The following is a 16,343-nucleotide window of genomic DNA, read 5'->3' on the forward strand; positions in this document are numbered from 1 at the left end:
TCTGGGTTCATTCCAGTATTGAAAAAAAATGTACAAAAGATTGTAACAGTTACACTGCTTTATGAATATGTGAATAGACTTGAAAATTCTAAATTGGATTCACAATCCCTAAAATATGGAACCAACCAAGGTGTCTAATAGATGACTGGATAAAGAAAATGTGGTGTGTGTGTGTGTGTGTGTGTGTGTATGTGTATGTGTGTGTGTGATATTTTCCCCCCAATGGAATATTACTCAGCTTTAAAGAAGAATGAAATTATGGCATTTGCCAGTAAATGGATGAAGCTGGAGAATATCATGCTAAGTGAAATATGCCAATCCCAAAAAACCAAAGGCTGAATGTTTTCTCTAATATGTGGATGCTATTTCATAATAAGGCAGGAGGCACTAGAGAAGAATAGTGTTACATTAGATTAGGTAGAGTGAGTGAAGGGAGGGAAGGGGAGGGGACGTGGGGATAGGAAGGGAAGGAAGGGGAGGGCATGTACAATAAAACAGACATTATTACTTTATGTATATATGTGACTGTATGATCAATTTGATTCTACAACATGTACACTCAGAAAAAATTAGAAATTATATCCCATCTATGTATGATATATCAAAATGCATAAATGTATTCTACTATCATGTACAGTTAATTAAAATAAAAAATACACAAAAAAGTGAATTAAAAAGAAAAAAAGGTGAACTGGCCACGCACAGTGGTGCATGCTAATAATCCCAGCCAGCTAATTCAAAGTTTGAGTCAGGAAGATTTCAAGTTCAAGGCCAGTCTCAGCATCTCAGCAAGATGCTCAGCAACTCTGTGAGAACCTGTCACAAGATAAAAGGGACCAGAGATATAGCTCAGTGGTAAAATGTCCCTGAGTTCAATCCTCAATATGAAAAGAAAAAGGATTTCCTAAAATCGCGAACCACTCTATGGTATGTGAATTATATCACAATTAAAAAATATACAAGTGGGGTGGTGCAGATAATGTGATCAATCATTCTGGTTGGCCTGGAGCTGAGGTGATTACAGGAACTCAGCACTTTCAGAACTAAAAACCTGCAAAATCCCAGGCAAACCAGGACAAGTTGATCACACCTAGGTATAATTTTTTACAAATTATTTTGGGAGAATGATAGCAAAAAAGTTTGAAGATGTGAAAAGCTTTCACATCAATGCAAGATCTGAAACTCTGATGGCAAGAGGGGCTCCTTTGGGGAATTTGGTCACACCCCTCCCACCCCACCCTTTTCCTGCCTAAGGCTAAGAGACAAGGGGTCTACATAGCCCAGATGGGGCCTAGAATTCAGTGTGCATCATTAGGTGCCAGTATACTTACTCTCTGAAGGTCAAATTTGTATTTACCTTGCTCTTGTGAAGTCACCTCACACCACCCCCAACCCCCCACCCATGAGCAGAATATAAGTCCATTGGTCCAATGTGGAGAAATTTTATCCTCATAAAATTATACTCAGAACCCCAGAATCCTCTCATTCGGCCTCCCACTCACTTTGTTTTGATGTCAGTCCTCCAGGGACCAACTGGGCTGAATGTGTTCTCTATAACAGGGACAAGAAGAAAGCTCAATATGAAGACTCTGAAAATTAACAAACGTAGTTTGTCACAAAATAAAGCCATGGGTAGAATCTGAGATTACAGATCCAATGGAAAGAAGAGTCACAAGAGTGTCTGGTAACTCACTCCTCAGACACAGTTCTGGCAGTCACAGGAAGTCAGGGAACAGAACCTTTCACACACCTATTTGATAAAGAAGCACCCTCTCTCTGGAGCAGTAACTAGGGAGGCTGAGACAGGAGGATCACAAGTTTGAGGTCAGCATGGACAACTTAGCAAGACCCTGTCTCGAATTTTTTTAAAGGGGTTGGAAATGTAGCTCAGTGGTAAAGTACCCCTGGATTCGATCCCCCAAAAAAGAAGAAAAAAAAAAGAAAGACCCTCTCCCAAGTATTGCTGAAGACATCTGACTGGCAGTTTGTCTGGCTATTCCTGAGGGATTCAGACCTCAAGGACTTGATGAGGCCAAAACACAGTAGGGTCATAGAAAATGTTAAAGGCCAGCCCCTCCCAGCGGACAGCACAGGGAGTTCCATGCAGCAACCACTCTCTCCAGCTCCAAACAAATAGGGTACAGGCCACGAAAGACCGCCGCTCCGGGAGAGGGCGCATGACTCCCTGGTGCCAGGGTCTGGGAAAGCTAACAACAGGTAAGGAGAACTCCATTTCCCGTAGGCCCTCGCGCGTGACTCCATTTCCCACAATACATGCTCTACTTCCGGTGCGGCCAAGGATCCGCGGACGTCTTCCGGGTTTGGGCCTGGCTCTACGGTAGAGGCGGCAGCAGCGGCGGCGGAGGAGGAGGAGGGGTGGGACGCGGCTTGTGGGAACTGGGTTACCGGCATGGACGTATCGGGGCAGGAGACCGATTGGCGGAGCGCCGCCTTCCGGCAGAAGCTGGTTAGTCAAATGTGAGTAGGGGCCGGGGCGGGGGACTGGATGGCCGGACATTCCTTTCTCGCGCGGGGGGCGAGGCCGAGGCTGGACCCAATTCTAGATCCCGGGCCCGGGAACCTGCGGGGTCTCCAGGGCACCTAGAGATGAAAGGTACTCACGACTTTCGTGAGCCCAAGGGCGTGGCCCTCGGTGGTTACCTCCTCTGTTGGTGGGTAAGGCTGCTTGTTAGCTTTCCAGGTCTGAACTCTGCAAACCATGGAGCCTTGGCTTATGAGTCATCGTCCTGGGTTTTCTCATTCGTCATTTGTGTGCTTTGGGTGCGGACTTTCCCCCGCTTTGGTTCACACTGGATACGGAAAGGGAAAGAGGCAGCCCGTAGTGGTTTTACCAGGTGTTTCGTGGTTTCTCTTCCAGAAAAGCACTTAAGGATTTTTTTTTCCGGGAGGGGGGTATATGTAATATACATGGGGAGGGGAAGAAAGAGAGTGTGTGTGTGAGCTGTGGGCGGTAGGGACTGAGAAGCTAAGGATGACCCGTCAGAGTAGTAGGAACTTGGCCAAAGAGTGGCAGGAAGCGGCTGTCAGGAAGTGATCTTTGATTCTGGAGGAGCGGGTGAAGAATTGGAGTTGGTGTCTCCTCCCAACGGAACTCCAGTCCCTCACCACTGAGTACTTGTTTAATTTAGCAGTTTTTAACTGAGCTTACTGGAGAGTTGTGCTCACCACAGAATTGCCAGAAACACAACCACTGCCCTGGGAGATGGAACTGTCAGTAGAGGAACAGTTCCTTGCAGTGCTCCCTTAGGCTGTGGGTGCTGCAGGGGCTTCTTGCAAAGTCGCAGTTAGCCGACCAGGAGCACCCTTGTGGAGTAGGTGATGAACAAACTGAGTCCTAGCAAGGCATGTACGAGTGTGAAATACTACCATTCCAAGCAGAAGATTGGGGAAATGAGAGCACTTAATTGCATAAAGGACCTTGTTGGGGCTGAGAGTTCTAGGGTTGGGGAGTAAGGACATCCTGGAGATAATGGATGAGATGACCCAGTGCTGTCATGTTAGTGATTGGGAGTGTTGTGCTAAGGAGTTTAGCCTGTATTTGATAAGTGGCCTACTTTGAGGTGGTGAAATGCAGGTCGTGTTGGGAAGATCCCCCCGAGTCCTTGGAAATGAATCAAGGACAGAAGATAGGCCATTTAGGCTGTTTGGGGAGTTTTATTAAGCTCTTGGGGGACACACACCTGTCCTTCATCCTGTTTTCCCCTCTGCTAGATTACTGCCTATCACATTTATCTGTAAAATCGTTGTGGGATGACTTAATTAGACAGGAGATTTTAAAGGCCTGCTTAGGGTAGAAACTGAAAGAGGAAGACAGGATTCCAGAGAAAGGGAAGCTTGTGGACAATCCTGGATGACTAACTGGGGGTGGGATGAAACAGTGTGGAAGAAAGGAAGCTGGCTGAATGCTGGGAAACCTTAGTACTGTGGAAGAAGTGGGGACTGTAGTGATAGTGGCTCCTTGGTATCACCACAGCATAGCCTCTGGAGAGGTCTGCAGACTTTGCAGAATCATTGAACAGCATTTTATTGAAGCATTTGAGTTACTTCTAGGTGAAATCTCAAGGGATAACCCTCATCACCAGTCAGGAGAGAGGGCTGGAGAAGTGTCAGAGGGCTGGGGGAACATTGAAAAGTTTCCTTTTGCTGTTGAGATCAACCAATGGATACTTCATAATTCAGTTTCCTTGTGCTTCCAGGAGATCTGAAGTTGTTCCTTTTCCATTTGTATGGGGCACTTATTGGGGATTGAACCCTCAGAGGTGCCTTACCCCTGAGCTACATCCCCAGCCCTTTTAATTTTTAATTGAGTTAAGGGTCTTATTAAGTTAACACCCTTATTAGTGAGGGTCTTGTTAAGTTGCTGAGGCTGGCCTTGAACTTGGTTTCCTCCTGCTGCAGCCTCCTGAGTTGCTGGGATTATAGGCATGCACTACCACATCCTGCTTTTTCTTTTTCTTTTTGCCAGATTGCTTCTTGTGTATTATTTTTACACTACTGCTACAAAAAAATTACACACATTTAGCATCTTGAAACAACACAGATTTATAATCTGGTTATTTCTGTAGGTCAGAAGTTCAGGTAAGCTTAACTGGGTCTCCTAATTAAGAGTCTTAGAAGACTAAAATCAAGATATTGTCAGTATACATTTCTTGCTGGAGGCTCTGGAATAGATTCTGCTTCCAAACCCATTCAGACTGCTGGCCAAATTCACTTCCTTGTGCTTGTAAGACTGAGATGTCCTCTTTCTTTCCTGGCTTTTTTGCCGGGGGTCAGTTTTTGTTCCTAGAGGTTGTTCCTTTTCTGTGTGGCCCCTTCCAGCAATGGCCACTTCTGCCACATCTCTAATTTCAGCTAGAGAAAATTCTGTGCTTTTCATGGCTTAATTTAGAATTGGGTTCATTTGGGTACTCTCCTTCAAGTCTGTATCCTTTAAATACATCTTCAGGGGGGAATTTTTTACATCTGCAGAGTCCCTTTTGCCATGTAATGTAGCATATTCACAGGTTCCAGAGATTAGGGCCTGCATCCTTTGGGAGAGAGAGTATTTTAGCACAGCTGGGTATGCAGTTTCAAAGGTGTCCTTCCTAATGTGATGTGGGTGTTTTCATTTCTCAGGTTTACTTGTTGTTTTTCTTTTTTTCCTCTAGGTTTCACTTTCCTGGTGTCTTTATTCATTGTGTTCACAAGGTTGAAAAAGAATTTGCATGAGGGTATTTTACACATTTTTAATTTTAACTTTCCCCGGTGTTTATGCTGTTATTTAAGATCAGCTATTTTGGAATTTGTACTTTGAACCCAAGTGATTTATAGTGTATGAAGCAATAAAGCATAGATCTGAATGGTAAAGTGCTTGCGAAGCATATGCAAAGCCCCCGGGTTCAGTCCCTAGCATCTCCAAAAAGAAAGCATAGTAAAGAACCAGGGAGGTTTCAATTGAGGGAGCTAACAAAGTATAGGCTAATCAGGCTCCCACTGAGAAGGAGGGATTTTGAGTTGAGACTGCTTAAGAGAGCTCTAATTAGACAGCCTGTGTGAGGAATCTTTTTAGTCTTAGTCCTCCTCATACTGTGTCTACCTATCTGAGCCTTTCCTGGACTGCAACCTTTCCCTTACTTTCTTTCCATCCAGTCCTTCCTCCCCCAATAGCACAGGTAAGGCTGATGTGCAGTCAAGGGGTTCATGCCACTGCCTATCAGTGACCTTTCCTTAGCATTACAATAAAACTTCAGCTGTCCCACTCTTCAAACCCCTTATCCTGGCCTAGTTTGTCTTCTCATCTTGTTCCAGACTCTTTGGTTCTTCCAATTCTTGAACATTCTAAGCTCGCTCTCCTTTTTTTTTTTTTTTTTTAAATGTGTGTGGTGGCGGTGGTGGCGGTGGTGGCAGTGACTGGGAATTGAAACCAGGGATACTGTGTCACAGAGCTGTATCTCCCAGCCTTTTATTTTGAGACAGGGTCTTGCTAAGTTTCACAGGCTGGCCTCGAACTTTTGGTCCTCCTACCTCAGCCTTGTGACTAGCTGGGATTAAAAGGTGTGCATCCTGCCCCTGGTCTCTTTTTATTTATTTATCTTTAAGGGCTGGGTACTGAACCCAGTATTTTGTTCATGTTGTGTATACTAAGTATACACTCTCCTGCTGAGCTATACTCCAGTATATTCATTTTTTAAACCTGTATTATCAAGAATGTAAGGTATTCATAGGTAAGATTTCTCCCCATTGATTTCATGACCAGCAGCTTCTCTGTTTCAGTATCAAATACTCAGGATCCTTTCCTAAGTGGCCCCCCGTAAAGCCTAACGTGGTTTACCCCCTCAGATAGGTCTTTTTTTTTTTTTTTTTTTTGGTGCCAGGGATTGAATCCAGGGCCTTGTGCATGCAAGGCAAGCTCTCTACCAACTGAGCTATATCCCCAGCCCCTCAGATAGGCCTTAATTGCTCTTTTAGTTTCCCAAGGGACTCTAGTCCTCTGCAATTTGGAAGAGTGCAGGAGGAAGTATTTCCCTGGGGGCTGCATGAGCCACCTCTCATAGGATAGTGGCGTTCTTTACCTGAAATAGCATATGTGATGAAGGAATGGAATCCCCACTTTCTCCACTTCTTAGCCTAGTAATCTTGGGCACTACTTGATCTTTCTGGATTGTGTCCCTCATCTGTGAAAGGGTAGGAGTCCTACTCTGTCTTATAGGGATAGTGGGAGGGACAATGAAGAAATACCTCTGTGCAAGCCATTACAGAGGTTTGGGAACTCAGTGCTAAGCTCTCTGTTTCTTCCTGTGCTTTTGCAGAGGTAGGAGATTTTGTAGTCTTGGGTAGGGAAGGTGATACCTTGAGCCTGGTTAGGGGACTCAATGACACTTAAAGGAGCCTGTAGGGACAGCGTAGTTGGAAAACTGTTGTAGGTTCAGATTGGCTCTTCATTGACCACGCATTCTTCCTGAAGAGACCTCAGGAGAAGTGACCTTTAGAGACCCCTGAACTGGCCTTTGTGGGACTGGGCCTTCTTGAGGGATTATTGGGTTAATGCTAGTAGTGGGTCTTTGGTCTGCAGGCTATAGTGACTAGTGCAGTGCCTAACACAGAGTAGGTTCACAGAAAGTATGTAAGCAGTGAGTGAATGAAAGGACTTCATCAGTCATTTCCCCAGTTCTTTTAAATTTTCCTGGGCTGGGGCTGTGGCTCATTGGTAGAGCACTTGCCTAGCACATGCGAGGCACTGGGTTTGATCCTCAGCACCACATAAAAATAAACAAATAAAATAAAGATTTGTGTCCAACTTCAACTAAAAAAAAAATATATATATATATATATAAAATTTTCCTGCCATCTTACTCTTTTTTTTTTTTTAATTTTTATTGTTGGTTGTTCAAAACATTACATAGTTCTTGATATATCATATTTCACACTTTGATTCAAGTGGGTTATGAACTCCCATTTTTACCGCGTATACAGATTGCAGAATCACATCAGTTTCACATCCATTGATTTACATATTGCCATACTAGTGTGCCATCTTACTCTTGAGGCTTTTATTCCTCTCCATAGCAGATTGTTTTGGGGGCTGAACAGAATGAAGAGGGGAGGAAACACAGTGAAGGGGGCTCTGTATTGGGGCTGGTGAAGTGCCAGGAAGGGTTCAGGAGAGCATGGGTAAGCCAAGGGCAAACAGGTCAGCTACCTCTTCCAGTAAAGCATCAAGGGAAATAATGATCTGTAGGTTTTGCACCTAGGATATATGGAGAGTTTGGCCTGGAACACAAGCAGAAAGTCAAGTACTCTTTAGTGAGAAGGAACAAAACAAGGATAAAAGAAAACAAGCAAAGGAACAGCAACTTTCAAGGGTCTGGGGGCAGGGGGTGTTCAAAAGTATGGGGAGTATACCCTTAAACTTGGAGGTCCAGATCGTACTTGTGGGTCAGAAGCCAACAGGTTTTAGTGGGACTTTTTCCTGTGGCTATTCCCAGTTGGGCCTCCCAATATCCCTATGCCAGTCTGGCCTTTATTTTCCAGTGGGAAGGCCGCTGAGTCACTCTGCCTTCTTCATGGTCTTTGGTGGTTTAAGGGAGTATGCTGGCTTATAGCTGTTTGTGTACAACCCATTGCTAGATATCTTCTCTCGGAAGCCAGGAGCTTTATTCTTCTGATTACCTCTATAGGGCCAGGGCCCTAATAGCACTGCTTCCAGTGGGCAATCAGGAAGTGATCGTTAAACTTCTAGACTAGTAGTGACATGATTGAAGGAAAGTAAGCTCTCATTCCTGAGCCCTTCTGCTCAGGAGTTAGGGGCTTTCTCAGCAAAAGCACTAGCAGCTGAAATGCAGGGATGTGTTGTGCTAAGCCCTGTGGCATGAGTTGACATATGTGACTCATCATTTATAAGATAAGAGAAGAAGCCACTGCTTCTTGTAATTGCTCTGAATGTTACAAATGAATGCTTATAGGACTATAGCAAGAAAAGAGAGGCAAACTACCTTTTAATCTTAGAAAGAGATGTTGTGTCCATCTGAAGGGCTGGTGGGAGGAACAGATTGAAATTAACCAGAGCCACATGTACTGGGGAACTCTGACAGAGGAGCCTATTGTGGGGTGGACTTCCTGTTTATAATTTTAGCAACTCTCCATGGGTTTTTGTACCCCAAAAAGTGGGAAAAGGGGCCTAGCCACATGTTTAAGGCAGCCCCTGAGCTCCTTTTGTAAATGACCCCACCTACCTACCATAACTGTGTGTCTTTAAATCCATTCCTGACCATAGGTCTTTGATCTGTTACTACTGTTTGTGACTATATGGCTGTGGCTAGGTGAAAATCCATGCTGGGCATTGTGAGATCAGGGAGGTCCATAACCATATGATTATTTACCTGCCAGTGTCATGGTAGGGCCAGGGGGTACCTTCCCCCATTAAATTGTTCCTTTGGACAGTTATTATGGTTATATATTAAGGAAAAATTGTAAAGAATTCTAATGAGTTTTTAAAAATTCAAGGTGAAAAATTAAAATCATAAAACCAAGTAGAATTGTCTATATACCCACCACTCAGCTTCTGAAAGTTACCAACTCTTGTTTCTCCTATTTGCCCTCCCTCCAGTTGTTTTGATGCTTTGGATGTTTTAGTAGTTGTCTCTTGCCTGTAGGTTTGATTTTGAGTCTCCATTCCTCCTCCAGGGTCTGCACCTGCCTACTCCATCCCCACCCCTTGCTGCATCCTACCAGGCTGATGTGGTTCCTCAGATGAGCATATCTCTTACCCCCGGCTGTTCTGCATCCAGTTTGTTCTCCTGCCTGAAAGACTTGTTCTTCTGAGGCTGAGCTGTGTAGTCCTCCTCCTAGGAGTCTGGTCCTCCCCACACTCCACTCTTTGCTCTACTCAAATGCTAGGTGAAGAGATACTCATTTGCACTTGCATTGTTTGAAGGCTTGTCTTCCACTAGTCTGAACTCCTTAGGGCAGGTACAGGATGAATGTTTTTGGAATTAGTATCAATTCCTGTTACCATGAGTACGTAACACAGGATTTTTGGATCCATCCACAGCAGGTTTCCTGAGCATCAGCATGAGCCTTTTTGGGTGTTGGGGTAATGGGGAGCTCACCTCCTGAGTCATTCATCTAGAGATGGCAGTAACTTTGTATCGAGATGCAGGTAAACCAACAAAATTAATTGGACACATATAAATTAGGATCTTTTTTTTGGAAAACCCTTTAGTAGTGACCTTAAAGGTCCATTTCCTAAGGCATTTCCTCTAGGAGTGTTCATAGCTTGATGGTGATGAGAATGTAGTGATCATTGCTTCATCATCATCTAAGAGGGACATTTGAAACAAAGAGGGAGGGAGCTTGGTTAGCACTGTTGTAGCTGCAGATGATGGTTTCCGTGCTGCTGGTGGTAATGACATGGGAGCCCTCCATAATGTGTAAATATCAACAATAACCTATCACCAAGCACGATGTGTGATATAAGCTGAGTTTTTTAAAATGAGCATCATCAGCTGATGATGAGTGATTTTAATTTTCCTTGTAATTTTCAGTATGTATATGTGCAAAAGTATTTATTTTGGGGGTACCAGGGATTGAACTCAGGTGCACTTGACCCCTGAGCTGCATCCCCAGTCCTATATTGTATTTTATTTAAAGATAGGGTCTACTGAGTTGTTTAGTACCTCAGTTTTGCTGAGGCTGGCTTTGATCCTCTTGTCTCAGCCTCCTGAGCTGCTGGGCATTCAGGCATGTGCCACCACACCCATCCCAAAGTATTTTTGCCAAGAAAGAACATACGTTCCTTTTGTAATTGAAAATATGTTGACATGATGGACTCCATACTAGGGTGGCCACAATTAGCAATGTGATGTGGAAAGTCACTGTATGCTTTGCATTCAACCTAGGTAACCTCCCTCACCTAGGCTCTCAGTTTCAGACCAATTCTACTTTGTCTACCCCTGCAAAGGAGTTTGAGGCTCTTTCCCTTTCATTCATAAACTGTCCTTCCAACTAATCCTATCATGCTGGCACAAGAATCCTGTATCACACTGTGCCTTCCTGGACCCCATTGTGGCAAGCTCACCTCATCTCCTGTGGAATCTCTCTTCCCTTGTCAAGTTTTAACCTTGGCCTCACCCCCTCTTGATGATCCCCAAGGCTCACCTCACAGTGTTTCCTACTACCTCAGTTTACAGAGTTCTTATCAGGTGCCTTCTGACATGAAATTCACATATTTAAATTTTTTTGTGAATTTGTGCTATTTTTACAGTTATTGCAGTGCTGGCTTCTCCTATAACCTATCAAGGTTGGGGCCATTAGTGCTACTTAACTCTGATCACTTCTAATTTTGACCACCCCCCCCCCTTTTTTTTTGGTACTGGGATTGAACTCAGATGCATTCAACCACTGAGCCACATCTCCAGCCCTATTTTGTATGTTATTTAGAGACGGGGTCTTACTGAGTTGCTTAGCACCTCGCTGTTGCTGAGGCTGCCTTTGAACTCGTGATCCTCCTGTCTCAGCCTCCCAAGAGGCTGGGTTTACAGGTGTGCATCACTGCCTGCAGCTTGATCTCTTTTTTCATTGAGATATTTATTATTTTTATTTTTGGACCCTGGGATGCTTTACAACTGAGCTATATCCCTAGCCCTTTTTATTTTCTATTTCTGGACAGGCTAAGTTGTCCAGGCTGGCCTCAAATTTGTAATCCTCCTGCCTCAGCCTCCCAAACACTGAGATTGCAGATGTGCTCCACCTGATAGGTTTAGACACTGATTTAAAGACAGAGGAGAGTAGGGGCTTTTTCTAGGTGATTCTATTTAATAGATAAGCAAAATGAATACCTAATTCTGGAGAATAAAAGGAAATAAAATAAGAACCAAGTCTTGTTTAATCATCTCTAAACCACTGCTCCATCAGGGAGATGCTTACCTCAACTTCCATAACGAATCTGTGTCTCGGATGTGGGACTGTTAATAAAGACCCTATATTGAATGAATTAAGTATCTTAAGGTGAAATAACTGTTATTTAGGGTAGTGAGTCTTTGGAAGAGATACCTAACCTTTTCTCTAAGCCCCACATCTCCATTTTGAACTTTTTATTTTGAGACTGTTTCAAATATAGGGAGAGTTGTAAGGATGGTAAAAACCTTGACTGTGCCTTTCCCCAGGTTTCTGCCTCATTCTCATTTATGCCATTTTCCTATGCTTCTGTGAATGCTATCTTGCTCCCTGGGACCTCCTTTGGTCCCTGCTTCCTGTTAGCCCTTGGCCCCACAAGCTTCTTTTCACTTGCTGCCTGAGAATGTGCCCAAGGGGTAGGGGTGGGGCAAGTAGGGAGATGGAGTGAAGTGTGACTGGGCTGTAGGGCACCTTTTGAGCTGTACCCCTTATATTTGGTCTGGGAGAAGGATCAGCAGGGCAACATGGGAGGGGCTTCTGGGCCAAGTGCTGGAAAACTAGAAAGACCTCCACCTCCAGGGTACTGCTTTTTGCAGCCTGTTTTCCTTGCTTCTTCCTGTGTCAGCTGGGCTCTGGGGGTGGGCTGGGCAGTGCTTGTTGGTTGAGAAATGACTTGTCCCTTCTTCCCTCCTGCCCTTCTGTTCTGCTTTTCTCTCTTTGCAGCTTCCTTTCAGTCCTCCTTATCAGAGATGACCTTTGAAAAAGGGATCTGCTTGCTGTGTGGGATCGATCCCCTCTTGTGAAGTAGAAAGAACTCAGGGTTTGCCTTCAGAAGCCCTGATGGGTCACCAGAAGCCCTTACATATTGACAGTTTGCTTTGATTCATACAACAGAGAAGTCCTTGCCAAGTGCCCTGTGGTAGGAATTCAGGCAAAAGAGGCCATTCAGGTCCCAACTGAAGGATGGAGTAGAGTCCTAGGACCCATGGCTCAGCAGCTCTTCCTTATTTCAGGTAGTACTTATATTGAGGTATAACATACCTACTACAGTGAATGACACAAAGACTCCAATCTTCTGATAACCTATCACATTTGTCCATGTTGCGAGCCACTGCCCAGATCTGCACTTTGGACAGGCCCTTGCATACAGCCAGGGCAAATCCAGACCCACTCCTCTGACTTTGTTAGCCAGGGAGACCTTTGACTTATTCTTTTTTTTTAATATTTATTTTTTAGTTATAGGTGGACATAATATCTTTATTTTATTTTTATGTGGTGCTGAGGATCGAATCCAGCGCCTCACACATGGTAGGTGAGTGCTCTACCCCTGAGCCACAACCCCAGCCCTTTGACTTATTCTTAAACTTCCTGTCATCAGCATCACATCAGGTGATCTTGGGTCTGACCTCTTTCATGCAGCATCATATTTGTGAAATTCAGCAGGGTTTTTTTCGGGGGGTTCTTTTTTTCTTTTCTTTCCCTTTTTTTTTTTTTTGTACTAAGGATTGAACCCAGCGGTGCTGTATCACTGAGCTATATACCCAGTATTGTGACAGGGGTCTTGCAAAGTTGCTGAGGGGCTTACTGATTTGCTGAGAATTGCCTTGAATTTGTGGTCCTCCTCCTTCAGCTTCCTGAGTCTCTGGGATTACAGGCATGCACCACCATGCCTGACTTTATTCTTAATTTACATTGGAGTTATTTCCAGTTGTTGGCTGCATGAAGGCAGCACCAAGAATGGCACCAGTGTTGTCTTCTGCTGGAAGACATGCACTTAATTCTCTGGGCTGTGCATGTTGGGGCAAGGGTGGGGTGGGAGGATAGGTCAGGAGTATGTGGCCTTTGGCATATTTACAGAACAGTTTTCCCAAGTGGTGGCAGTATACATTCTCAGCAGTGTGGGAGAATTCTACTTGCTTGACATTTGTGCCCGCACACTTGTTGATTTTGAATACACATTCAATTTTGAGACCTCCTGGGTGCAAGTGACAATAGAATTGGAAAGGATGGTTTAGGAGAGAGAGTCTGTAAGGGAAGGGGTGGTAGGATTTGGTGTTTATGAGTATGCACATGTGTGGGTGTGCATGCGTGCACAAGCTTGCAAGAGAGAGGGAGACACAGGAATGCACCCCTACAGGGAAGGAGGCCTGCTCCTTTACTGATTCTGAGAGGTGGTACAACGTGATGATGTTGGAAGTAGTGCTCACCCATTTAAGAAGAAATGACAGTGGGAGGTGCAGCATCCAAGCCTGAAAGAGCAGTCCTCTGAAGGAGCAAGTGGGGGTGGACTTTCCTGGAGGCTGGGTTGAAGCCCATCTGTCCAGCTGGAGTGGGCAGGGCAGAGGCCCCTGGAGGAAGGTTGCAGCAGGCAGAGCAGATGTGGAGAATTGTGAAGTGAGAGGATGGGCACAGTGCAGTCTGGAAGAAGCTGCTCAGCAGTCACAGCAGCCTTGGCCCTGTTTGTCCCTCCTGTTTTGGTCAGTACATTCAGGACTTTGGGTGTAGTATTTTATTTCTTTCCAGATAACATTGTAGAGGATTGAAAAACAGGAAGGTGTTTTCCATAATCTCTCCACCCAGACATGGCCATTACTGGCATTTGATGTATTTCCTTCAGCCCTATGTGTACATGTAACTTTATATAAGTATGTAGATATATAGATATAGATATAGATATAGATATAGATAGATATGTATTTTTTAAGTAGAACTAGGCTATTGAGTCCAGTTTTGACTGCTTGTGTTCTTTCCCTGAGTGGGCTGTGCCTGGTGTGTTCACAAGAGCTGTGGACCATGCACAGCCATCCCATGGGCTAGAGATAAGCATTTGGCTTACTACTTTTGGGGGGGGGGTTACATCATGGACATTAAAAAAAAATTCCAGAAGTAGAGATAATAGAAAATTGGTTTCCCAAATTCTTTGAGAGGTAGTAACATTTGGCTAGTGTTGTTTCACCCTCCCTGCCCTATCCTTTCCTGGACTTGTGGTTCTCTTACTTCAGCTTTCAATTTTAAGTTGCATCCCAGATACCATATGATTTCAGCTGTATGTGCTTGAGTGCAGATCTCTAAAAAATAGGGCTCCTGCCCCAAACCATAAAACTGTGTGGGATAAGCATTTTTATACATCTTGGGTTGCAGAGCATATATATCTCTGCCATGTGGTTGTCTGATGGCAAGTGAGGTGTGCTGGAACTGGGGCAGCACCAGGCTAGCACCAGGACAGGGATCACAAGACCTCTCTCTCGGTTCCTTTGAGGAACCAACAAATAGGATTAAATGTCAGAAGTCTTCTGACCCAGCTCGAATAAGAACATGCCATTCAAAAGGCAACAGTCTCTTCTTTAGGCTAGTTCTTTCATTGATCTCATTCATCCAGAGTACTTGGGAGAAGTACTTGGGAGGAGTTTGAAGGGGAAGTATTATAGTCTGATATTGGTATGATTAGAAAATTTCTCTCTGCAAGACCAAAATTCCCATTCTTACACATAGAAGGATATTTAAATTATGAAATACATATTTTTTAAATTATTTTTATATATTTATATGCAGTGCTGAGAATCGAACCCAGGGCCTCACACATGCTAGGCAAGCGCTGTACCGCTGAGCCACAATGCCATTCCTACACACACATACACACATATTTATTTAGTTGTAGTTGGACACAATACCTTTATTTTTATGTGGTGCTGAGGATCGAATCTAGTTCCTCTCACATGCTAGGCGAGTGCTCTACTGCTGAGGCACAACCCCAGCCCCCCCACATATATTTTTATCTTGTGAAAAGCACTTGTATTTCCTCACCCTCCACCCACCACCCAGTGTTTTTTTTTTTTTTAAGAGAGAGAGAATTTTAATATTTATTTTTTAGTTTTCTGCGGACACAACATCTTTGTTTGTATGTGTGTATGTGGTGCTGAGGATTGAACCTGGGCCACACGCATGCCAGGCGAGCGATCTACCACTTGAGCCACATCCCCAGCCACCCCCCGCCCAGTTTTAAGGCATGAACCCAGACATGGCCATTGCTAAATTATGGAAGTTGGCCTTGAACTTGCAATTTTGTCTTAGCCTCCTGAGTTGCTGGGATTATAGGCTTATGCCACCATGCCCAGCAACACTTGTGTTTCTTCAAAAAGTCAAGGAATTGAATTGCAGATGTTTGCTAACAAAGGGGAGGAAGAAGTTGTGGTCTGTTTTATATAGTTTGGCTGCCATACCCATCTACCTGTGTGGTCCAGAGGCTGTCTTTGCTTTGGTTACAGTTGGTGACCAAACAATTGGTGTTTCAGCATTTCGACCTCACAGGTGAAACCACCTGGGCATTGAGGTGGTAAATTGGCTATAGGATCAGGAGAAGGCTAAGGGTAGCACATGATGCTTCTGTATAGCTCTCTGGATATTCAGTAAAGGTCAGAAGACTGGATGAGAACCAAATAAAGTGCAAATAAAGGACAGAGAAGGAACTTTTCTATCAGGATGTGATGAAGCATTGGAGCTGCAGCCAGAAGGCACCTCTCAAGTGTGTGGATGGTGCATTGGCCTTTATCCCTATGAACTCCTACTCTCTGTGCAGTCACTTGAATAACTGATGGAGAAGAAGCTTTGTATTTCTATTCTTTCAGTGTTGGTGGAAACAGGAAGGCTTAGAAAGGTGAATCACACTTTTTTTTTTTTTTTTTTTAAATCCTGGGGATTGAACCCAGGGGTGTTTTATTCCATCAGTCAGTCCTGAAATAGGATCTCACTCAGTTATGTAGGGCCTTGCTAAGCTACTGAGGCTGGATTTCAATTTGTGATCCTCCTACCTCAGCCTCCTAAGCTTCCTAAGGATTACAGGCATGAGCTACCATGCCCTTTCTTAATAATAGCTATCATCCATTTATTATTTCTCTTAGCACACTTTTTTCCTCTTAAGAACAAAAAGGTATTATAGTTCACATTTGCTC

General features: G+C 44.1%; 1 protein-coding gene across 6 annotated transcripts in view; it reads left to right on the forward strand.

The window, feature by feature from the left end:
- Positions 1-2,335: 2,335 nt before the first annotated feature.
- The window catches only part of Med15 (mediator complex subunit 15), a 73,219-nt gene continuing 59,211 nt past the window's right edge, over positions 2,336-16,343 (forward strand). For 3 of the 6 annotated variants that reach the window (XM_027924327.3, XM_027924328.2, XM_027924331.2), the window contains exon 1: positions 2,338-2,478. In XM_027924327.3, the coding sequence (XP_027780128.2) occupies positions 2,411-2,478 (68 nt within the window). In that variant the 5' untranslated portion in view covers positions 2,338-2,410. Of the gene's footprint in view, positions 2,479-16,343 lie in introns of all 6 variants that reach the window. The other 3 variants (XM_027924324.3, XM_027924329.3, XM_027924332.2) reach the window with 3 other exon arrangements.

Source organism: Marmota flaviventris, chromosome 1 (genome assembly GCF_047511675.1).
Source record: "Marmota flaviventris isolate mMarFla1 chromosome 1, mMarFla1.hap1, whole genome shotgun sequence".
In the NCBI taxonomy this organism is placed as follows: domain Eukaryota; kingdom Metazoa; phylum Chordata; class Mammalia; order Rodentia; family Sciuridae; genus Marmota; species Marmota flaviventris.